This window comes from Mastacembelus armatus, chromosome 24 (genome assembly GCF_900324485.2).
Source record: "Mastacembelus armatus chromosome 24, fMasArm1.2, whole genome shotgun sequence".
NCBI lineage: Eukaryota > Metazoa > Chordata > Actinopteri > Synbranchiformes > Mastacembelidae > Mastacembelus > Mastacembelus armatus.
This window is the reverse complement of record NC_046656.1, coordinates 16,495,308-16,519,385: the sequence shown is the minus strand read 5'-3', so window position 1 is coordinate 16,519,385 and position 24,078 is coordinate 16,495,308. Positions and strand designations below refer to the sequence as shown.

The following is a 24,078-nucleotide window of genomic DNA, read 5'->3' as shown; positions in this document are numbered from 1 at the left end:
GGCGTGTGCGCGTTTCCTTGTTCCCAGTCCATTGAATGAGAGAAGTTTGTTCCCTTGGAGACGCCGTAGCGGGTGTGCGCGCTGTTTCCGCCCAATGCAGCCTCAGCAGGAAGTGAGCGGAGTCTGGTGGAAGTGTGCAAAGTACCAAAACAAACTAACAGCATCGTGTCAGCTCCAGCATCACTGCAGCTCACGGGTCCTCTCATCATCATGGACGGTGTACCGGCGCCTCTGCGGTGCTTCAGGGAGTGTCATTCCGCAGAGATGTTCGTGGATGACGGGGTGGAGACGGTGACTTCAGTGGAGCAGGTGAGCTCCGTTAGCTAATGTGGCTAATACTAATCCTGTCGCGATCGCATGGGAGCTGTGCAGTCTGGATGGAAAACTGACAGGAATAGAAACTGTCACACAGTTTATTTTTAACCACGAGCTGATCCACAGACTAGAAAACGGTTGGAAACTGGTTGGCGTTCATTGGCTGCTGTGCCTTAGCCAGTCCAAATCAGCAGACACAAGCTTTTAGGTAGCTAGCTAGTTAATTTGATTAACTAAGTTTGAGTCTATGTAGCTTCAGCCAAGAAGCTTTAACAATTACCCTCAAGGCGTGGCCCGATGCAGCAGCACTTTCCATGGGAATAGTACAAACCAATATGTTACTGTATTGATACTTATTATTGTTAAAAAGAACCAATGTACTGTCCGATGGCCGGAGATAATTGTTCTAAATGACTAACAATAATCTAATAATAAGTGATGTTAAGTATGAAGGAACCATACTACTGCTGTGTTCTGCTGATGAAATGCATTATTAGTAGTTTTTCTCATTACGTTCTCTTCTTTTCTGCATTTTTACAACTAGAAAAAAGTGGAACACAACATTGAAGAAGTCCTCAGTGTTTACAAGCAAATGCACAGCTTACCACAGTAAGTATCCACTGTGTCTGTGGCAAGAAAACAGAATGCATGTTTAGTGATTTAATCATCAGACTTGAAAAGTGCCCAAGTTACAAAGAACAGAGACTTTTTACCATATTGTCTGTTCTAGTGCTGTTCCACATCAGTGGCTGTGATTATGTTGCACTGCATAGTACTTACCATCACTGAGCCTTTACTGACATGGAGATGTGCCTTAAAAATATTTTCTTCTTAGCTAAAAACAATAAAATGAAGAGAAAAACTTGTAGCATATTACACAGTGATTGGTGGTCAGGCCTATAATTAGACTTGTGTTATTCTTTAAAGGACTGGAACTGGGACTATCCATCGATCCATCATGTGCTTTTCCCGAGAATCCAAAATTCTTTTAACCAAGTGTGGTTAAACCATCAGCAGCAGATATTTGTCCACTTGGGGGCAGTGGAAACAACCTGTGAACAGAACATTTGCATAAAATCAACTTATAGGTTGATAAGCTGAACTTTTTTTATTTACATATCTATGAGTTACCAAACAGGTTTATTTATTTATATTTCATGCTTTTTTTCTGCTCTGTACCAAGTCTTGAGGGAAATAAGTGGCTCTTATAAAAATAGCAGCTTTAAGTTTTCTCCTTTAGAGCTAAAGAAGTGGGACCGCCTCATCTAGGTGTAAAAGACAGAAAATTAAGTTGCGTTGCTTTTTTCTGTTAAGTCACATATTAGGACAGAAATGATGTAAAATCAGAACACTTAAGTTGGTCTAACCTCAGTTGAGTTTATCATAAAAGCCTTTAGCATATACAATAAAGTATAGTGATATTCAGCTGTTATCAGTCCTTTAATGGGGCAAATCATCTCATTTCTGTGCCAACTGCTTGGACCTAAATGCCACTGGTTCGGACGAGAGGGGGTTTTGAGGTTAATTACAAGTATCACATGAAAGGAAGGTGTTCAGCTTCAGGTTATGTTCTAGGCGGTTTACCCTGTGTGGTTTCAAAACACCTAGTAAGAAAAGACCTTGTTTTGTGGCTTCTTTGTTAAATCGCTTGAAATCCTTTAGAGCTGTGTTGTATGCTCCATGAGCGTTAAGCTTAGAAATGTAAATTTCAGAGTGTGTATTTGCTTTACCTTTTCTCTTTCAGATGTTTGTTCTCTTAAGACTGACATTATATGTCTAATTTACTTACACACTTGTCTGCGGCTCGGTCTGACCTCAACATTCAAACAGCCAGTTTGAGTTCTCGTCTGACGTGCATAACTGTGGTGGGTGGACTGGTTTTTAGCTGCTTAGCACTAGTCTTCTGTAGTTAATGTGTTGCAGATATGCAACAGGGATCTGTGACTAACCCTGTGTAGGTAGTGTAATTACAATGGTTGTAGCAAACTCTACATGAAAAGGGCAGCTTGTGAAGGGGGGTGGGTGGTGAGGAGGTAGCGAGTGTCAGCTGTCTGACTCACTGACACACATACGCTTGTGTTTGCAAGGAGCTCCAGATGCAGATAAAAGTCGCGCTTTTGTTCCTGTGGTGAACACTAACATTAAAATAATAGAGGGGAACAGCTTGCGTCAGTTTTTACAGTCATATAAATCTACTATTCCGCTCTGCATACTTGTATATGTATACAGCTTTTTTTATAATTAAATTTTATTCATGATGTGGTTCTCCTAATTCTTTTTAAATCATTATTTTTTGCTGCAGTAACTTTTTTAATTATGACATTACTCTGATATTCGGTTTTATGTTCCTTTTTCTTTTTTGTTTAGAATAACAGAGACAGACATTCTTCAGCTAATTGAAAATGAATGAAAAATTGGGGAGAAAATAGAAATGATGCACTAATTAGGCTGCAAAGGAATCAGAATATAAAACAAACAGTGATGCTCCAGAACTTTGACTGCAGAAAACTTTACACTATTCACTACCTGGAGGGGTATGGTTTGAGATTATGCACATTATTCAAAATAGCAAAACAAGTAAACCTTGTGTCAACTGAGCCTAGTATGTTTTACACAACTGTGGTGGAGGATAGCAATCCTCTAAAAGGAGGGAGCTGAGCACCTGTTTCAGCTCCTTCTCAGATTCTTATGTTCGAAAACTGTTCGAAATTATTTTTCTGATTTTGTTCTTCAGGCCAACATTGTTGCGAGAACAACACTACCAGTATCTCAAGAAGGGCTTACGTCATTTATCAGATGCTTATGAGGTACAGTGTCACACTTTGAGCAAGCAGAGCGTACATTCTGAAACATATGGATGGTTATGGATATGTGTGTGTGTGTGTGTGTGTTTGACATGTGCAAGTGAGTCTAACCCTTCAAGCTTTTTTCACGTTTCTACTAACGTTCACTCAGAGATTCCATTTGTTCCTGCAGCCTCTATTAGATTTAATTAGAATTGCAATTATATTAATGTTCCAGAAAATGTGCTTGTGTGCTCTTAGAGATGTCCTGTGTTTAATGTGTGTGTGGGTGGATGTGTGAGTATATAAGATTCATATTCTCTGCTGTCTCCATAAAAAACAGAGAAAATCATTTGCTGACCTCCACACCTCCAGCTTAGTGTTAGACCGATACAACTGAAAACCAGACTGACGGCCAGTGTGTTTTTAATATGCTATATTTATAGATTCAGTTGGACATTGCAGCAGTGTTACAAGGAATTGGCATCGGAAATTAGAAGCTGCATCACATCACTGTTTGTATCGTAAACACTAAACATGATTATGTCATTTTTCCCAGCCTCTCCTCTCAAACTTGTTTTCTCTCGTCTTTGGTTGCCTGATCTTGCTTGTTTATTGCTCTAATTGGTCATCTGATGCTCATTTGGTCATGTGATTGTCTGTGTTTGTGTGCGTGCGGGTGTATGTGTCTGGCTGTCTGTGCGAGTAGTGTCTGGATGCTAGCAGACCGTGGCTTTGCTTCTGGATTCTTCACAGTTTGGAGTTACTAGAGGAGCCCATCCCTTCTGCCATCGCTTCGGAGTGAGTCACACACACACACACACACACACACACACACACACACACACACACACACACACACACACACACACACACACACTGCATTACTTTAGCATAGTTTTCATAAATGTCATAAATGTTGCTGAAAAAACACAAATGCGTCTGGATTGCAAAACTGTTGAAAGATAATAAATTGCATCTTGTTATTGTGTCATAAAACAATATATATTCTACAAGCAATTGTGATACTAACACCCACCATATGTGGACTTCTACAAGAACACACAAATCTATGAGCTACAGTAGCATCAGCACTGTGCAACAGCATTTGTTGTTACAACTCTGTCTGTAAAACCGCAGTAGTTCTCCTCAGTACACCTGTGCAGCCTTTTTAAGCATTTGCCAGGTAGTTTGTTCCAAGCATCATGGCGAGCTTGGCATAGTTCTCCTGCTGTAAACCTGCATGTAAACCCTGACCAACTCTGTGATGTTGAGATCATAGTTTTTGTCTCCTCTCGTTTGTAGAAAACAGTTTATTTTTCTATTTAAAGATTAATACTAGTTGTTTTGTTAAATGATTTCTTGCCCTTGTAGTTGCCCTAATTAACTGCAGCACTCAATCTTAATTTACTATTATAATTGAATTCCCATAGTAGTTCATAGTCATGGTGTTAATGTAGGACAGTGTGAAATTAATGTTTTTGAAATTCAATAATTACGGTTAACAGCAATAACACTATTGAGCACAACAGGCAGATGTATTATTTTAGAGGTATTTATGCACTTCACATAGTGCCATTGTTATTGCCACTAAAATGCCATTCATTATAATAATTAAATTATTGCCAGTCAAAAGTAACGCTCTGCAAACCCTGCAGCAAGTAGCGATGCCAGGCTGCCAGCCCACACTTTCATTATTACCGTGCAGCGTGCCAACACACCGGCTGGCACTGCCCAGAGCCAATGTGACACCCTCATGCTCACACATACAAACACAGGGGCCCTGTTCAAAGATTTCTAATGATGCAACATACAACAGATTCCTTCCTCTGTCTTTTGAAGTGTGCACTGTTCTCAGGTCAGAATTGGCATCGGACTGCTTGGCCAAAGTTAAACTGGGTTTCCTTTCCAACTGCACTGGCTGAAAGCATGTTCGCAGTTTTGCGATTTCTCTCCAGGGCGGAGGACGAAGGGGACATTTGTGAGAGAAGCAGTTTGGTGCACAGAGACGGGAAAGAAAGGAAGCTGTGGTTGAGATGGTCTGTGCTCAGTGCCACGTCAGCTAGAGGGAACAAACCTAGTGGTGCTCGTTTTACTGTCTGCTGAGGTTCTGCAGGCCTGAGATTCAGAGTTAGAGCTCTCAAGAGCTGATGTATCGAGACAGAGCCGTGTTGTGTTCAAGTACTGTAAATGTTCATGCTGCACGTGTTTGAATTTTTCGGTCACATTCATTAAAAATGTGAGCTGCATTGAAAATTAAGAAATATTACAGCACTAAGTGAGACAGTGTGTGGGAGTTTTAAAATACTTGTTCAGATTTTGTTGTAATATTAATCTGTGGTCCTTATCTTTATCATGTCTATTCATGCAAGTAAAGTTTAAAAACATCCTTTATTCCCAAATGTCTGACTATGTGTCTCCAGTGTGTGTCAGTTCCTGGCTCGCTGCCAGAGCCCTACTGGGGGCTTTGCTGGGGGACCAGGGCAACACGCCCACCTTGCGCCCACATACGCTGCAGTCAACGCCCTCTGTATCATCGGCACAGAAGAGGCTTATAATGTTATAGACAGGTACAGTCTTGGTCACACAAACTACTCTCTCTGAGGCCTAAATTCCTAAACCTGAATTTTTCTGTTGTGCTGCGCTATAATAACTAGGACGTTGTTGCAGTTGTAGGAGAACATTACAGACACTTCTCATAATTAACCAGGAGCTAATTTTAAGAGCATGTAGAGACAGTGTTTGACTGTTACTTTGCATTTTCTCTGCATTCCTGTGTGTGTAGCTGACAGGGTGAGCTGCTATTGTTTAGTTTCCTGTTCCCTCGATATAAAGGTCCTTTAGACAGCAGGTGTTGACTTCGTATAAGTGCCTTATTAAATTTTCAGTATTTAAACTGTTCCACTTGCCTTCCATCTCCCCTGTCGTCCTCTGATGACGTCCTCCAGGGAGAAGCTCCTCGATTTCCTCTGGTCAGTGAAGCAGCCAGACGGCTCATTTGTGATGCACATTGGAGGGGAGGTGGATGTCAGGTGAGAGTCCAGAAGACAACACCGCCTCCTCCACCTTCTGTCCTCCTTCTGTCCTCATTCCTCTCTTTCATGTCCTTTATGTACCTGTATAGTATTAGCTTTACTGGTGCACATACAGAAAGATCCATACATCACAGTAACAATTAAGGGCAGCTTGGTATCCACTGTGCTATACGTTATTGTTGTGACAGTCAACAGCCATTTTACAGCTACATTTGCAGACTGAGTATTGGCAAGTAAGTAGGACATTTTTAAAAAGCACATCTTCCCTTTTTCCTCTTTCCTCTTGCATATTTTATGGTCTTTTGTTCTCCTTTGGTGTTGATAAAAAAGGGGCAAAAAACTCACATCTCTCTTGCAGGGATTTATGCTATTTGACTTACTCTGTGGGGGTGGGTGTGTTTCTCTTTCTGTTTGAATCAGCAATGTGAAGCAGTAGGTTTTTAATAAGCAGCTTTGAGGTTTTTTTTTTTTTTAACTTCTGTTTCAGCAAAGAACCTCAAAGGTCAGACTTACTTTTCCCTCTCTGAGGAGGCTGTAATCTGTTAATGTTCTCCTGTCACTATATATTATTTCTCTTCTCCTCTGAGACAGGTTGGCTTATTAGTCGCTCTCCTGTGAAAACCATGTATCTCCAAAATGAACTAATTAGAGCATTCTTTTCATTTCAGAGTTAATCCAATTGGGTGTAAAGGGTTTCATTATTGTGAAAGGGAGAATTTGCTCAAACCCACTTTTCATTTAAGGATAAGTCTGGTGATATTCAGTATTTAACTTATTGTTGACAAATCCCATAAAGAGACCCAAACGAGTTGATCCGACGAAACAACCATTGTGTGCATAAGCAAAGTCTAATAGCGCTTAGTCCTCTGTGCTACAGAGCTCCATTGTTCAGACACATTAAAAACACGTTCTTTTTCATGAACACGACGGCTGTTGTTTATGAATCACTTCCACATATATACTCCTGCTGCTGTACAAAAGCAGTACAGTGTGCTCAGTGTTAATCCACGGCTGAAAATAGTCCCCAACCCAGCCCAGCTGTTTTAGGATAAACTCGTCATTGCTTCTGGTCTCTTCAGGGGATTTGTTGAAAATAATAATAATTGATAATGATAAATGAAGAAATTAATTCCAAAACTCTTCTTGACAGCAGATAGAAAAAGCCCTGAAAAATTAATAGGCGACACAAAAAAACAAAATGGATGTTATAATTGGAAAATACCGTGCTATGGAAGATAATGTGTAAGTGTAGGAAGAGCAGACTTCCTTCACACCCACATGGGTCTTTGTTGATCTATATCAACATGTTTTTCTGTTCTTTTTATAGGAGTGCATATTGTGCAGCTTCTGTAGCATCACTGACAAACATACTCACACCTAAACTGTTTGAGGACACGATCAACTGGATCGTCAGGTACAAGCCACCGTCACAGCAGGTCGTTGAAATATTAATGACTCTTTTGTTCCTTCATATCTGCGTTAATTCTAGGAGTGGTTTTGTGGGATTGTTTCTTCTGTCTCTAGGTGTCAAAACTGGGAGGGCGGTCTGAGTGGAGTGCCAGGTTTGGAAGCTCACGGTGGCTACACCTTCTGTGGCACAGCCGCCCTCGTCATCCTGGGCAAAGAACATATGCTGGACCTCAAGGCCTTAATGGTGAGAAACCACATATGACAGTTTCACTTTTTTTTTTTCCCCCCAGTCAAGGCCCAGTTTTGTGGTTAATCAATAAAAAGAGAAATTAAAATTACATAAAGCACCCTCTGCTCAGTGTAACCTCAGGTGCCACTTGGCCTGAGTCCAGAAAAGAAAAAAAAGATGCTATCAGTATCAGTCACAGTAAGGGCTTTGTGCCAAAATAATATCCCTGTTATAGGCTGCTGAGAGGAACCAAGCAGAGACCACAGCAAGATTTAATTAAGTAAAATCACTGATAACGCCTGCTGAAGACCCATTTATTACAGTGAAAGCAGGCACACAGCTTTTTTATTATTTTAGTTTGACTTTTGTCCTGCACCTGACACAGTAACATTTCTGTGCATTGAGGTGGAGCCTCATGCACCACCACCACATTATTTCATTTACGTTGTTAACGTTCCGCCCAGCTCTTGGTATATGAGATTAGATCCATCAGTTTGCCTGCAGTGGTTTGTGGTTCTGCATACTGTTGTGATCCCTGTAGGGAAAAGTGTCTTGTTGTTGTCTACTCACAGAGAAGGGAGAGGCCAGAACAGCCACCTGGGAGCTTTAGTTTGGGTAGAGCTGTGCTAAGACACTCTGCAGATGTTTGCTGATACAAGAGTTAATGTCGTCTGGAAAAGAAAAAGAGATGCTGTGTCAACACTAGATCAACCTCCTGCATTTTTCCATCTGATCATAAAAGGAAAAGGCTAGTCTGAACTGTCAGTTCACTTTCTTTTAGCACATTAACGGTGATAATGAAAGGATGAATTGTGATTTCCAGCTGCTGCCTTTTTTTTTCCAATCACCATCCTTTAGCACATTCTCAAATTCTGTGTGATGATAAAGTTAAATTTGCATGTCTGGTGAGAGAAAATGTTTCTAGCGAACTGGCAAACCCCTCCCCCCCTCACTAAACACCCAGCCAGTGTCAGGTTAATGGGAGCACGCCCTCTGAGGTGTCCTGTGTTATTGTCCGTCCCCAACATATGGATTTCTGTTTCAGTGGTTTAACCTGAGTGTCAGTGGAGTCAGAGGTGCCAGCCACAGCAGAGAGAGTCTTTGGTGAGGCAGAAAAGGTTGTAAGTCGACACCAGGTCAAGAATATCTACAGCAGCATGAGTCACCTGCTGGATCTGCTCTGCACACCTCTGTGCACAGCAGGCACATTATGATAAGGCTGCAGTGTTCAGTGGTGCTGAAATCAAATGAGTCAGATAGAGATTTTTAGATTTTCTGTGTTACATCATTGTAAGATTCAGATTGTATGTTGTCTAATAATTACCTGACAATTAAATTGTTAGTTGCAGCCCTAAATGTTCAGCTTTTTGAGTCACCAACTGTTTGAATATTAGTTGAACTTTCCTGTAAATGATGCAGTGAGAGCGGGTGGAAACAAAAATGCTCTTCATGGAGCCCTTTAGGAGATGTAGACTGAGCCACACTGCAATAAAAAAAAAGCTACAATTCCAAAATGAATTCATGATTAACACTGAGAAGAGATTCATGTTGAAGGCAACTCTCATGTGGTTATATTTTTTAAGTTCTGTTTTCAGGATGACTAACAATCTAGAGACGAGCTTAGCTGTTTTCCTCCTTGAGAATTTGTGGAGTTGGCACAAAGTTAAGAAAATGCGAGCGTTAAGTCTGATTTTTAAGAGGCTGTTCAGCAGCTACTTATTAATATTCTGTGTATGAATTCCAGTTGCTTCATTTGACTATGAAAAACAGGACAGCATTACAGGAGGAAACAGCTCTTCTATAAAACACCCGAGAATATGAGCATTTGCATGGTACAGCTAAAGAACCAGTCATGTTCAGTCTATTAAAGAGTGTTTGTCCACTCGAGTATATATTTACTTCACAGAAACTGGTGTCTGTTAAATTAAATCCATCCTCCTACAGCTTGGCCTCCCCTCAGCTTGCTCCTCTGTGTTGAGCACTTCTCTCTGGGTTTTCTTTCTTTACCAGTGGAAATAATTCTTTAACGTTAATAAGCTAAACATTGTCCTCCCTCTTCTTCAGACAGACTAGGCCCCAGGAGATATTAACAAAATATCCCATAATTACTCAATCCAAGATGGACTGAGGTGCACTAATTAGTTGTTTCCATGGCAACGGCACTGCAAATTCCTTCCAGTTTGGAAGCTAAGACACAACATTTTCATCCTTGTACCTCTGGTCCTGTGTGATGCTATGGGGCTTTCAGAATAGATTGTGAGAAGTGAAACGTCTTCAAAGTTTTCAAGTGGATGCACATGTGTTGTGTTGATGTGTTGCTGTAGCTGTGTTTTGGTTGTTTTGTTGTATTACTTGTGTTTGTCGTCTCCTCCTCAGCGGTGGGTGGTCAGCAGACAGATGCGATTCGAGGGAGGCTTCCAGGGTCGCTGTAATAAACTGGTGGACGGCTGCTACTCTTTCTGGCAGGCTGGACTCCTGCCTCTACTCCACAGAGCCTTATCCAGAGAAGGTACTGTCTTTAGTCATAGCGCTGCCCTGAAATTAGCACAGCTTCTGTCAATGTCATGAAAAGGGAAAAAAGAAACAACTACTTTAGAAGTCAATGTTGAACTTAGTTAAAAAAAAATCATGTCTTACTGCTTTAATCTTATATTATTTAATTGAAGATAATGAGCCTGAAACGTACTGACTTACATTTGTGCTCGAGGCGTCATCATGAGTTTAGCATTCGACTGAACTGGGTTTGTGCAGGAGAGACAGAGCTGAGTCAGCAGCGGTGGATGTTTGAGCAGCAGGCCTTGCAGGAGTACATCCTCCTGTTCTGTCAGAATCCAGCAGGAGGCCTTGTGGATAAGCTTGGCAAGTCAGTACCACACCATCTGGACACACACACCATATAGAGGCTGGCAGCAGCACACACTCTTTATGCAGATAAATGTGGTTCACATGATTTTACTCATGCATATAATTTCTACTTCACTGTTGTGTACTGTGTGTTCATGTGTGTCCAGATCCAGAGATTTTTACCACACGTGTTACTGCCTAAGTGGCCTCTCTATAGCACAGCACTTTGGAAACACCGACCTCCACCAAGAGTTGATCCTCGGCAAGGAGGAGAACAAATTGGTGAGGCTGCGTCGGGGAAGGGGGGATGGAACGAGGGTGGATTCATTTAGAAATAGATCATTTATGGTTTGATTCATTTTATTAAAGAAAAAGGGAGACCCTGGCAACATGCAAGCTACATTTCTTGAGAAAATTACAGGGATGTTTAAGAGCTGAGTTTAGAAGATGATAAAAATCAGTTCATAATATGTTGGCCATGCAAAATAAATGCCAATGCATAATACAGAGAAAGGTAGCCAAAGTAAGAAATATGGGTAAACTTCATTTCTTGCACAGTGCACTGAAAGCAAAAGGCATGTAATACATTTAAAGTGCAAAAATTAAAAAGAGCGTCTTTTCCTGGTAATGCACTTACTAAAAATTGAAAATGCATCAGCGTACTGCAAAAGTATCTGTTTAAAATAGTTTACTGCCTGGTTAGGAAAGAGGGATGATCTAGGGCCTTATTTCCTGATCAGGTTTCATTTTGAGTACACACCAGAAATGAGAAGCACTGATGGATGTTTTCTGTTGGTTGGAGACGAAACGTTTAACAATAAAAAAAAAAAAAAAAAGACAAATGAGATGTGGTTGCACCTAAAATGTGAATGACACCGGCAGTGGTTGTGGTGGTTTTATTTTACTGTTTCCTGTCGTATTACTGGCACTTACATGTGTTTACAGCATATCTACTTCCTATCAGCTCTACATGAATGCAGTATTTTTAACTAAAGCTGGACATCATACTTCAGAAACCAATATGTTTCTTATGCTTTTCTTGTATAACTTTAAATGGGTGTGGGCAAAATATCAGCAACACATGTACAATATAAATAATTCAGTGCATTAGCTCTGCAACAAATACAGTCTGTAAGAAATTATGTTCTCTATTTTTTGAGGGGTGTTGATTCAACTCTGGAAATTTCAGTTGTTGCATTAGATAGTATTGTAATGTCTCATCCACACAGCTAACACAGTCTGTCATAACAAAGGAAAGCTTTTACAAATATAGTATTTTATCACAGGGCTGTTGTAGTGACTGTTTTATTTTAGCATGTTTTATGTATATATAGGTTTTCAGTTCGGATTTAGGTTTCAAAAAATGTGATATTAATTTCATGAATTTAAAACCAGGTTTTTTTTTTTCCTCTGAGTTTTACAACTGCAAGTGGTTAAAGATATTGATTCATCTTTAGCCAACTATTTAGGTCATTTGGAGAAATCAATGACAGTGTTAATGCACAATGGAGTTAAGACATTTATATAAGCAATATTAAAGCTGTAATTATAGTCTCAGGTGATTAGAAAAAGCTGTCTTGGAAATTGTGATACAAAAAATGTCAAAAAGAACAAATAGATGCTTTAAAAACTATGTTTAACAAATGTCTTATTTTCCATTTGTTCTAACCTGCAGGCTCCAACTCATCCAGTTTACAACATTTGCCCAGAGAAGGTGGCTCAGGCCCTGGAGTACTTTTACCGGCTGCCTGTCCCCGAGGACCACAGGCAACCAGGAGCCGCCGCTGAAGACCGACCATCAGACTCCGCCGCTGCCTCAGGATCAGCTGACTGTCACACCTAGTTAGAAATGAGTGGAGATGTCAGTGTGTGAACCAGCCAGTTCTCTAGGGAGCAGACCCAAACCAGAAAACAGCAGACAGGTCTGATGTGGACACCCCAAGAACTGGCAGGGGATAGTCGACCCTCCGTAGAAAGGACACGGGTGTAACAAAGGGCTGCAGTTTAGGTGCTGTTTGCCTGAATAAAGGTCAGCTGTCATGTTTGTGGGCAACTTTGCATTCAGCTAAATTTTGGTTTGCAATGCCTATTGTTTTCATGCTCTGAAATAAAGTGAAACTTTATACGGCTTTAGTGTCACCGACGTTAATAAAACTTTATATAGTCCTTTTCATAATGGTACTATAAAATGCTTTATGACTTCCAAATGCCTTAGTAAAGGATCCGCCCAAAAGCTACACCTGCTGTGCTTTAACTGGGGAGAACATGCAAACAACACCTACAGGCTTTGGCCGAAGGTTCAAACCTAGAAACTTACTGTTTTCAGGCAACAGTGCTAACTATTGCACTATTGTGCTGCCCCTGTTGGAAAAAGACTTCAGATACACATCAAATCATTACCCAAAATACAGGCCAACAGAAGAGGTAAAACAAATAAACACTTGCAAAACAGAAACTCAAAATCTCCACAATTTCATCTTTGGAAAAACCCTTGGGGGTTTCAGGCATCTTTCAGAGGGTTTACATTCTGCAGTTAAAAACCTACAGATGATCCTTATTTTAAAAAAAAAAAAAAAAAAACAATTCCAGTGTTTTTAGATTCAATATATTTGAATTAGATTACTTTCAGCTGGTAAGATAAAGGACTAAAGAGTTTTTATTTTATCGTCTACAATTAGGAATTGGATAGATTAAAGTTTCAGACTTCAGGCCTGCAAAACATTATTTCCTTTCTTCAATGAGTTTGGTCCACAAAATATTAGAAAATAGTAAAGAAAAATGTTCATTATAATTTACTAAAACTTAGTGTGGCTCAAAAACGTTCAATTATGTAAGAAAAGCAGCACATCGTTATAATTATAAGAGTCTGGAATGTGTGAAATGCAAAGCAAACATTAGAAAACACGTTTTCTGTCAAGCAAATAATTGCCGCTTTTTTGTTTCAGCACCAGCTTTAAAAAAAAAAAACACTTCCCTTCTTTTGTGGTTTCCAAAATCAGCAGCTCGGCCTGACAGCAAGGAGAAAAAACCCTCCCCTCAAAGAAAAGAAAGGTAGGCTGGCTCTTAACTGTTCACAGATGAAAACCTCAGCTGCCCCAATTTTTCCTCATGGCCACAGTTAAAAACTACACCAGTGTAAGGGGAGAACAGTTACATAATCAAAACAGTACAGAATCCCCTCAGTCTTTATGTAGACACCTGCCAGCAACACTGGAAACCAGAAAAACCAGTAGTCATGTTGGACTGAAGCCGACTCACCATTTAACTCCCTGCAGACTCTTGTTTTAAACATCAAACTACAGCAAATGTCAGCATTTCTTACCATTTTAAACCACAGGGAGCGTGTTAAAGGATAAAATAGTTTATTTTATAGTTTCATAGTAAAGGTAGGCCTCAACTTGCAAGACAATTGTTGGCAGTATGTACAACATACTTGTAATTTCCATGGAATGGAATCAGACAAACAAAGACCTATTACACCAATTATATCCTCCTAAATGGAAATAAAATGGAAACAATATACATACACACACGTTTCCTAGACAAGCAAAATGCTTCCTTTTTCCCCAGGGGATTCAGCAACATTGATTTTTACTGTGTAAAGCACAGCACATTGAAAACACATCAACAAGGGCTCATTTTGCTTCCTTGTACTGCAAAAGACGGGAGCTACCTTTTGACAATCAATACCTATCTCATACCCTTAAGGAAAACTACAAGTGACAAATTGGCATTTTCCCATGACTTGTGAGGTTACTACAAAATGCATAACATACTTCTGAACTTGAAAACATCCAATCAATGCTTTTTATAATATATAAAACAAGATGCCTAACGTATTTAGCCACCTAAAGTCACTCACTACTTCAAGCTAAAGGACAAAATACGATACAAGTTTAGGAATATTCTCCTTCAAAACATCAATTTTAACAAAGGAGGCATGTTTTCTTTCTTAACCTTGTGTTAACAAACGTGTCGGGCAGAAAACATCTGCAATCCAGTGGGCCTGAGGTGGGTGTCACTTTAACACTTGCTTCAAAGCATCTTCACATTCTTTAGTGGAAAAAGTAAGCTACAAATGTTTTATTTTAAAAAGGTAAACTTCTGGACAATTTATCTAGGTGTGTGTGTGTAAATCGAAACAGGTTTTTATCAAGAATAACAACAAAAACAAATTATAGATAATATAGCAGTGCTTGGAAGGGTACGCCTGGCACACCCTCCCCCTTCCCCCTCAACCCCCCCCCCCCCAAAAAAAAAAACACCCAGGGAGGAAGAGGAGCTTTACTGAGGGTACAAAAAAAGCATCAAGTCCTTAAGTAACCAAGCTGCCTCTTTTTGGGTTCTGGATTGTTGACATTGCTATGGAGGAAATACTAATGATAGGGAACCAAGGAAAGTAGACAGGAAGGGTGAAAAAAACCTAAAGCTCTGTAGATGGATTGAAGCAGTCATCTTCCACCCTGCTGACTTTCTCCTTCCTGCTTGTGGAGATCAGGTGGAGAAAGAGAGAGAGAGACGACTGGGGTGATGGTGTGAGGAGATATGAGGGGTCATGAGTCTCCAGTGCAAGCCCACCCAGAGATGGAGGAGAGAGAACGAGGAGGACGGTGAGGGAGGCCCGGGGTGGTGGTTGTTGGCATGGGGGGAGGAGGGCTTGAGGAGACTTGAGAGCACTGAAGGCTGCGTTTCGCCTCGCCCACCCTTGTGCCCCGCCGCCGGAATCTCGACCAGGGTTTAGCTGCTCAGCTTTCTAGCTGGCCTCCACACGCAGCTTCTTCCTGTTGGGCGGCTCCTCGGCGTCTGACTCTGAGCTGGAGTCAGAGCCTCCGTCGAACGCTGACACAGCGCTGCCTTTGGGGTTGGTGTACAGGCTGCTGTCGGACGACGCGTAGCCGGCCTGGAGTTGGGCCGAGCCCTTTACCTTTTCCAGAGCACGGACTGCATGAACAGACGCAAAAAAAGGTCAGAAAGTCTAACAAGATTTCACAATGGCAGAAGAAAAATATCCAGACTGGAGACACATCACAGGACCGAATACTTTAACCAAACTCTGTGTCGAGTGAGAAGTGATCTCATCAGACATCCTCCTCTTATCTGGTTTGCCTGACCAGCTTTTTACATGTCCTGGGGTTATCCAATACTTTACTAGTGAATAAATCAAACATTGCTATTTGAATCACATTGCTTGTTTATGTAATATTGAAACAACCGCATCCTGCTGAGGCCATGTTTTGTTTTTCTGAGATTTTGGGAGTTTCAATGCCCTGAAGTACAGATTAGACTGTACTTTTAGGCCATGAAATAATTATTTGGCAAACAAAATTAGAAACTGCACTGATTGAAATTCAAGGACTGGTTTCTGTCACTTAATTTAAATATTAAACAGTTGAATTAATTTTAATTTTAAAACATGGCATCCTCATAACTACCTACAACAATCACAGTACTGGCTAAATTTGATATTAAGTTCTAGAAAAAAAAAATGGCTGAAGAAGAAAATCAGAGTGGCACAGTGTGAAATCCAGCATTGTCACCTTGCTGCTCCAGCAGTGCATTCTGCCTCTTCAGGTCGTCAATGTCCTGCTGGTGCGTGTGATTTTTTCGCCTCATGTACTGGATGTACTCTGTGGCTTTGTCTAGGATTTGAGCTCGAGATGCCTGTTTGGTAGACTGCTGTTAGTGACACATGCAAAAATTGAAGCAATGACGCAAGTATACAGAGTCATCATCGCATTTCTAATTCAAAACATCCTGCTCAAGGTGCTACAGAGACTGGGCCAGAGGCACTGATATGATGCAGATGACTACAGGGAATCTAGGACAACACTAGATACCCCAGATTCTTTTGTTTTCACACAGCTTGACTCCTCTTAACCTCCAAAACCCTCTAACACTCCAGCCTGACATCCAGGGGCGAGGTCGCAATCCTGACACGTTACTGTCAGGGAGCTCGCCTCCATTACTGCCAACAAAATTACTGCTGCAGTGTTTTATAAAGCCAAGCCACCTACATCGAAGTGCAGCCCCTGTTGTGTCATAAAAACTAGCACATTTTTATGCAATTAAGCATTAACTTTGGATAAAGAGCAGATGTGCTACCACATGAGCTGAAACCAGCACTTTTCTTTGCTGATATAACTGCCCATTAGTGATAAATTAGTTTGGTTCATTGTAATTTTTCCAACACCCAATTTTATTTTCTCAGAACAGCAGCTAAAAAAACCCAGAGATGTTCCACTTTGTTTTACAGAAACCAAACATTATTTCCATGAGAAGGTGGAACCTGTAATTGTGGCATTTTTTGTTGCTAATTATTGACTAATTGGTTTGTGGTTTCAGCTCCAGGTTATTACATTTCATGAGCATCACAATAACTTGTCAACTATTAACTAAATGAAGTGGCAGATGGAAAAACCCCAGGATTTCTTGTGGAAGCTCAATGACGCAGTCACCTAACTGAGAAATATATACAGATTCAACAAAAACCTCAAAAGGTAGAAGTTAAATGAAACTTTAACCTAAAGTACAAGCACTTGTCTTAATAAAAACTATATGGAAATTCAAATCAGACACTATAACATGAATTTGAATCTGGCTAGGCATTTTGTATTTCATCCACTTGGTGCCAGAAACACATATCACTGATGAAGTGCTGAGGTTTGACACCCAGCCATAATATTAATTTGTTCTACTCTGCTTTCTCTCACGAAGAAAATGAGGCATGTTGGCCTGAAGACAGAGCCTTAATAGCAGTGTGGTCATGGGAGAGAGGTTGGGGTCAAGGACTGGGGCAGCTGTAACCGAACACTGCGTACAAATTATCACAAACATTCCTCACATTATCGAATAAGCCCCTGCCCCTGACGCACTGGTCTTTTTGGGGAGAATAAAAGTGTGCCCAGTTGCTGAACCTGCTCCAAATACTCTCGATACCATGGATGTCAAAACAGGAAGAGAGCAACTAAATTTCCCCATAATAACTTCCTGATGCTGGTCCAAGTATTTAGTCTGCTTCACTGTCTTACTGCTGCCAATCTGCACTGTACCATATGCCTCCTCCCAGGTCCTTCAACTATTTCCCTCCACTGACACACACACACACACACACACAGAGGCGCACACACACACACACACACACACAGACATATATATACACACACACACACACAGAGGCGCACACACACACACACACACACACACACACACACACACTTCAGGCAAGTGAAGACATCTGCATCTCTGCATATTCACAGGAAATCATCAAAATTACATCATGGCAGAAATGCCCACACCAATTTAATATCCTTAGCAGTAAATTTCACCCTGAGCAGAAACATTAGACTTCACATTTCCACAAAAATAACAAAATAGAAAATATCTTACTTAACTTACAGTCTGAGCTTTACCAACCTTTTCTCCCTGCAGGGCAGGCACCGAGTCCCGGAGGCTATGAAAGCTGTCTTTGATGTGGTCCCTACGCTTGCGCTCCAGCGCATTGTGGTGTGCCCGTTTGTCTGCCTGCAATGAAAAGAGTCACAAGGCCTTCAGCCTGGCAGCAGAGCAGTGTGGGTAGAGGATAGCAGGTATCCAGCCGCCCCTGGTCAAACCTACACAAACCACTCTGCTGCCGAGTCCCACTGTGCCTTTACAACACTGTCGTTTAGTGCAGTAATTATCACTTATAGCAGAAATATGCACTCAAACTGTTTTCTATCCATCATATGAGAGAAGAGGAACACAACTAGCAAGTATCTGATTTGGATTAAAAGTCCAGCACCAGCACGGTCAAACACTGACCTAACCTGCATTTCTACCAGTTTAATGTCAACAAAAACACCTCACTGTCACGATCCTGGGTCACAGCATTAGAAATTAAACTGGAAACTGAAACATGTCTCACTCTCATGTAACATCATGAGTTCCTGTGTAGTGAGTGATATGTCTGACCCTGATCTGGATGGTATTATTTCATGCAGACCTTGTGAGGGTGGTCAGTCAACTTCACAGCATCTTAATCATCTGACATCTTCCACTTAAACACACTTCACACTGTCTATTCAGTGAAGACACTAAATATCTGTATGGTTTTTTTAAAGGTTGGTGACTGAGATTAAAATGAGCTTCACCACATGGTTTCAGATCCACAGCAAATACTAATCATGAAAAAAAACAACAGCCTCACGTTAAGGGGTCAACGTAACTATGCCTTCAGTGAAATTTGCATCTGTGGTAGGCAACGCGTTAGGCGGCTGCTGGGCCGGGCCTGTCCTGTCAGCCCCCTCCCCCTGTGTGACCAACGCCTCACTGCATTTCTGTCCCTCCTCCTCTGCAAGAGCACAGAGTTCAAATTCATTAACAGGTCAAAGTCAAGACAGTCCAGTCATTCAGTAAAGGGTGAGAAAAAGAGATCCTGGATGAGCATTATACCGTCTGAATTAAACCACACAATGACCAACAAAGGTCTTGAAATGGAGATTTATGAAGGTATTGTTGGAGAGTTGCTTTTGTCACTGAAAACTGAGTTTTTAGGCTGAAAAAAAATGTAGATCAATGTGGAGGATGGTTGTTTCTGGTACAGGAATTATCTGCCCTCTCCTGTGTGTCCTGTTCTTTCTGCAGGTTTGAGTGAGATGACCTCCCTACACAGACACAGGCACAAAGCATCTAACAGGCTGCAAATTTCAACCACACATTTGCATTCCAATTAGGCTGTAGAGGCATAAGATGGCTGCCATAATCACATGATCGCATGCAGGCAGGAGATCAGTTTGTTGCCTGTAGCACGACCTGTTTTCAACCATCACAGGCTCCTAATACATCTGATTCTGGACTAATCCACGCTGTCACCAGGATGAGACGTTAAGTCCAACGCCCAATCAGAACGCATGCAGCTCCACTGATCACATCACATCATACACCGACACAAACCTGGCTTAAATATAAGGAACAAAAACTCATGATGATGTATATGATTATGACATTGCATCAGACATAGTATACATCATGTGACCTGGCGCCGTCATTCTCAAACTAGCCACAAGTGAGTCAGTACACAGGTTGAAACAAGTCTTCGTTGTGTCATATGGTGCGAGGGATAATAACAGTGTGATACTTTATAACATACTGTATGTAAGAAATGACTGGCCTGTTGGTCATCTAATGAATGAAGCATGAACAAATACTACAACATAAACTGTCAACTAAGACATCATGCAAAACTGAAGCTGTAATTAAACTAGTAATTAATATTCTACTGTATATTACGCTCAAAGGCCCATCGTGTGATTACTCTGGCTGACATGGTGACAGCTGCTCCTGTGGCCTGTTGCACAAGAACCGAAAACCACCCAGGAGACACAAACCCATCAGGACCATGTGCCTCCTGCTATCACACACACAGCCACAGGGGAAGGGAAACTCAGACGCATACACGTGGCTGCTTTCCTGTATCCAGAGATTATTATCACCTACAATACACTTCTACTACTTAACTGCCTGTCTCAATTATACATTTAATGTACAACATCTACTGTTTTTAAGTCGTTTCTACAAGCAGGTTTGGTGACACATATTCACAGAACATTTTAGAAGTGTGTTAGCCTCTTAAACACACCCTTTATCAATAAGTGTTAATTACAGTCTAATGAGGTAGTCAGTCATTACTCTGTGGAGCTGCTCCTTACAGTCACTAGGCAATTACGGACATTAGGCCAAGTGCCCTGGGTTATTTAAATAAACCATTGACTATTTCCTAATTTACTATTTCTGACACACATACTATGCTGTGAAATCATCCAGTAAGCTTGAATTCAGTGATGTCACAAAGCTAAACGGTTACCACTTTCCTCTTTCCACCATTTTTCTTTTTAGTGAAATGCTAAGCTCCAATTACAGGGTTTCCTGCCATCTTTAAGCACTCAAATATGGTGAACAGTTATGGATAAAATCCTCAATAACAATAGAAAATGGATTCCAAAGTATTGGTTGGATGAAATAACCAGATGGGAACAGGAATTTATTTGATGGATAATTCAGCAAATAAATTCCTGGTAAATCAAGTTACTTCATTACAGTGATGGAAAGGCTATATAATAAAATCAAGTATTGCCTTAAAGTGGTCCTTATTGATTATCAACACTGCCAACAACTGTCCAGTACACATAGAGAACTATGAAGGTATCACAACACGAACGGTATGACAAAATATTATATAGCAGATGGATTCTGTGGCTAACTCCACTAAATTCTGCACAACTTTCAACCCTACTAAGACCTAGAAATGAGGTAATTCTTCATACGTGCCATGTAGAATGTTTTTATTGCATATAAATTTCATGAGTATCAAATGTAGTTAAACAGGAAATACATTATGGTGAAGTAAGACAATGACCTCTCCTGACACAGTTCACAGATATATCAAACGTATTTATTATAAGCACAGCTGTATGTACTCAGACATGTGCTGCCATCCTGTCTGCATGGTGTATGTTATCTGAGATGTTCAGCACATCAGGCGCCGGTAATACAAGTGGCCACTTACGTAACTTTAACGACTATCAGTTCATCAGAAAAACAGTACCTTTTGCTACCTGCCGAAGTGGAAATGTGCACTGAGCTGCTCCCTTGTTTAATTCATACTTGTCCACAACACATTACATAACTGCACCAGGTGCCAAACGGACGAGCCGGTAGCTTCCCAAGCTACTGATGGTGATCTCACACTGTCTACGTGAAAAGCCTGCGTATCTGTGAGGCTGTGTGGAAATATCAATAAACCACAAGCTCCAAAAGGAGAATGAAATGAAATATAAACTGCCCTGCGCCGAGGATGCATTCAAATACAGCCGCAGTGCAAATACTATTCACTGTCATTATTGATTAATACGCTGATCATTTCCTGATTGTTTGTTCTAGAAAATTAAAGAAAATAGTGATAAATGACATATTGAAATGTTGTTTAACATATGGGCATAAAAGATATTCCAATTATAATGCAATAAAACAAATGTGGCGAAAATCTAAACCTGTGAATTTTTGCTGGTTTTGCTTAAATAAAAATTTTTTTTAAAACTTAAATTACCAAAATTCCCACTGATCAATTTTCTATTTATCTATTTATAACATTACGCGTTGCTCGCCACCCTTTTTACTTTGTGACTATCTCACTTTCTAAACCGTATCTACAGAGCCATTAAAACGTTATTTATTTGTACGAAGGACTGAAGAAATAATCACTTTCATATCAACGATACAGTGCAACTTTTGTTATCACAAGATCTGTGAATGTTATTGTGTCTTAGGTGATTAACAGCGCCTCACCAAGCTGTGAAAAGTTTGTTAGCAACCAGCTGTAATGACTACTGTTAGTGGGAAATTTACACAGTTGAGGCTAATTGACATTAATTCTGCAAGACACCAAAACCACATAAAAGAAATCTTGGATGTTGCCTGGTTTATGGGGTCTCTGTAACCACTGCCTACAAATTTACACTTGGCCAGAGATGGCCATTTAAATACTAGTCTTTCTTTGAATAAACAAGCCGAGTTAGAGCAAAACATATTGGTGCTAAACTGATCAATTTCTCTTGAGAAAGGCAGGTATGATCAAGTTTGACTTCTCTCTAACTACCTGGATCCATTTTATTAAAACAAGTTTATGATTACTGTAAATAAATGGCTGCATATTAATTTATGAAAAGTGTTTTTAAAGCAACATTTATAGGCAAAAATGTTTAACTATTTGTATATGATCAGATGTTCAACCTATATTTTCGTTCATTCATTTAGGATCAGCAGAGATGGAAGCTGCTGTCACTGAGCGGCACAAGCAGCTTCTCAGGACATACATATTTATGATTATAGCTTCAGTAATCACATTAAATGACATTAACTGGACTGAAATCCAGTTCCAGTCTCCCATGAGGCTCTGCAATTCAGCTCCAGACTGCTTTCAAACTAAAGGCCTGAGTTCGGTTGGAGGGCACCAGCATTAAAACTCTTTATCTTTACATAACTAACACATATGCTAAAACTTAACACTAGTTTCCTGAACGCTTGGCTGGATTGAATTCGGGCTGTCTGACTGGAGGTAAACCGTCGAGTTGTGCAGCCTTTGCATCTAACAAGTCATGCAGGGTGTTTTTCTCTCCGTATGCGATGCAGCTATACGTCATTCATTTAGGCTGCCAGCCCTTTAGTGGCCTGTAGAGAGAAGATGGCTCTAATCACCGGCTGCAACACAGGAAAACATCCCACTGTAGCCCTTCCTGACACGAAGGCTCGTTGGGAGATGCAGGCGCGGCCACGGCTCCTCTGCACATTCAGCCGCCTCTGCATCCTCGTTATGGACACAGTAAAAAAAAAAAAAAAAAAAAAAAAAAACCTAGCGCCTCTTTTTCTAATATGAACATGTGTAATTAGGAAATCATCAGCGGAATCCCCGCGGTGGGAAGTGAACCTCCAGAGGAGGGGGAGAGAGAGAGAGAGACGGAGCAGAGAGAGAGAGACGGACCCACTAGGAACGAGTACGCGGCTGCTATCTCCAACAAAAACATTGTATCCACCGGAAAAAACACTAAGCATGCAACAAAAAGCCTTTGTAGCGGGATAAAGCTTTGGTCTAAATATAGACGTCGAGTCACCGTCTCCCTGTGGCCGAGTACACAGGATGGGGGATACCCTGCAATGCACTACTAACGCTGATCCAGAAAAACAATCGCTGCACTGTTACAAATGCATTAATAACTCGGTGCTGCAGAAAATGAGCGGTGCATCATCATCAACCCAGAGCAGGAGTTAAATATGAAATTCCAACAGGGCATGAAGCATAAAGTCTTACCAACATCTACAGTGCAACATCTTACCAATCAAGTGAATACCATCAAATTATATGATGAATAAATTAACTTTGCACAACAGTGGGGGAAAAAAAGAATATTTCGACAATGGACAAATCCAACCAGCATTACGCACCACAGAGTGATATCTCGGTGATTCTTCCTGCAAAGAAACAGAACAAAAAGTACAATTGTAGCCACAATTGTTCAGCACATCGTACTGTTCCGCTGAAGTCACTATAAAGTCAAATCATTTAGCAGGTCAACGATGCTCTAAAGCAACAAGGCTAAGTATCTGTGGACTAGAATCGCGATTAAAATACTTAAAAATGCAAAGCTAGCCAGCTTATTGGGAGCTAACGCTAGCGGAGCAGCTACTTCAGCTAAACCTCCCTCCCAGTAAAATAACACCCTGAAAGAGCGAAAAGTGTCCATACTCACGTCACTATCGACTTCGATATCATCGTTATCACTCATTCTTCGATAAAATGTTCTAGTTTAAAGGGACGGGCGGCTAAAAACCAACATGAATCAGTTCAGCACCGAGCGGCGCTCAAGCTGCCTGACTGCTAACAGCTCACGGTGTGTTTGGACAGAACCGAGGTGGACTATACGGTCTCCAC

At 40.8% G+C, this 24,078-nt stretch overlaps 2 protein-coding genes across 10 annotated transcripts; one reads left to right on the top strand and one right to left on the bottom strand.

Annotated features, from left to right (window-relative positions):
- The first annotated feature begins 87 nt into the window (after positions 1–87).
- Positions 88–12,745, top strand: fntb (farnesyltransferase, CAAX box, subunit beta). Of its 2 annotated transcripts, none has more exons than XM_026318888.1 (12): positions 88–309; positions 860–924; positions 3,050–3,122; positions 3,808–3,899; positions 5,522–5,668; positions 6,047–6,130; positions 7,461–7,547; positions 7,658–7,787; positions 10,149–10,281; positions 10,524–10,635; positions 10,784–10,898; positions 12,292–12,745. In XM_026318888.1, the coding sequence occupies exons 1-12, from the start codon at positions 211–213 to the stop codon at positions 12,457–12,459; spliced, it is 1,305 nt and encodes a 434-aa protein (XP_026174673.1). In that variant the 5' UTR covers positions 88–210; the 3' UTR covers positions 12,460–12,745. The 2 variants fall into 2 exon arrangements, with proteins under 2 accessions (XP_026174673.1, XP_026174674.1); XM_026318889.1 differs by lacking the exon at positions 88–309 and adding an exon at positions 449–523.
- A 1,216-nt stretch (positions 12,746–13,961) lies between these two features.
- max (myc associated factor X) lies at positions 13,962–24,078 on the bottom strand. 8 transcript variants are annotated; one of them, XM_026318365.1, is made up of 5 exons: positions 23,897–24,078; positions 23,592–23,618; positions 18,012–18,137; positions 16,154–16,292; positions 13,962–15,557 (listed from the first exon to the last, which is right to left on the bottom strand). In XM_026318365.1, the coding sequence occupies exons 1-5, from the start codon at positions 23,930–23,932 to the stop codon at positions 15,370–15,372; spliced, it is 516 nt and encodes a 171-aa protein (XP_026174150.1). In that variant the 5' UTR covers positions 23,933–24,078; the 3' UTR covers positions 13,962–15,369. The 8 variants fall into 8 exon arrangements, with proteins under 8 accessions (XP_026174150.1, XP_026174152.1, XP_026174153.1 ...); XM_026318367.1 differs by having other exon boundaries at positions 16,154–16,277; positions 23,897–24,077; XM_026318368.1 differs by having other exon boundaries at positions 18,030–18,137; positions 23,897–24,076.

Coding starts and splice junctions, on each gene's coding strand:
- fntb (XM_026318888.1), top strand. CDS start 211: ATGGACGGTGTACCGGCGCCTCTGCGGTGCTTCAGGGAGTGTCATTCC. Junction 3,123..3,807: donor ATTTATCAGATGCTTATGAG/GTACAGTGTCAC, acceptor CTGTGCGAGTAG/TGTCTGGATGCTAGCAGACC. Junction 7,788..10,148: donor TGGACCTCAAGGCCTTAATG/GTGAGAAACCAC, acceptor TCTCCTCCTCAG/CGGTGGGTGGTCAGCAGACA.
- max (XM_026318365.1), bottom strand. CDS start 23,932: ATGAGTGATAACGATGATATCGAAGTCGATAGTGAC. Junction 23,619..23,896: donor ATATCGAAGTCGATAGTGAC/GTGAGTATGGAC, acceptor GTTTCTTTGCAG/GAAGAATCACCGAGATATCA. Junction 18,138..23,591: donor CACCGAGATATCACTCTGTG/GTGCGTAATGCT, acceptor TTTTCATTGCAG/GCAGACAAACGGGCACACCA.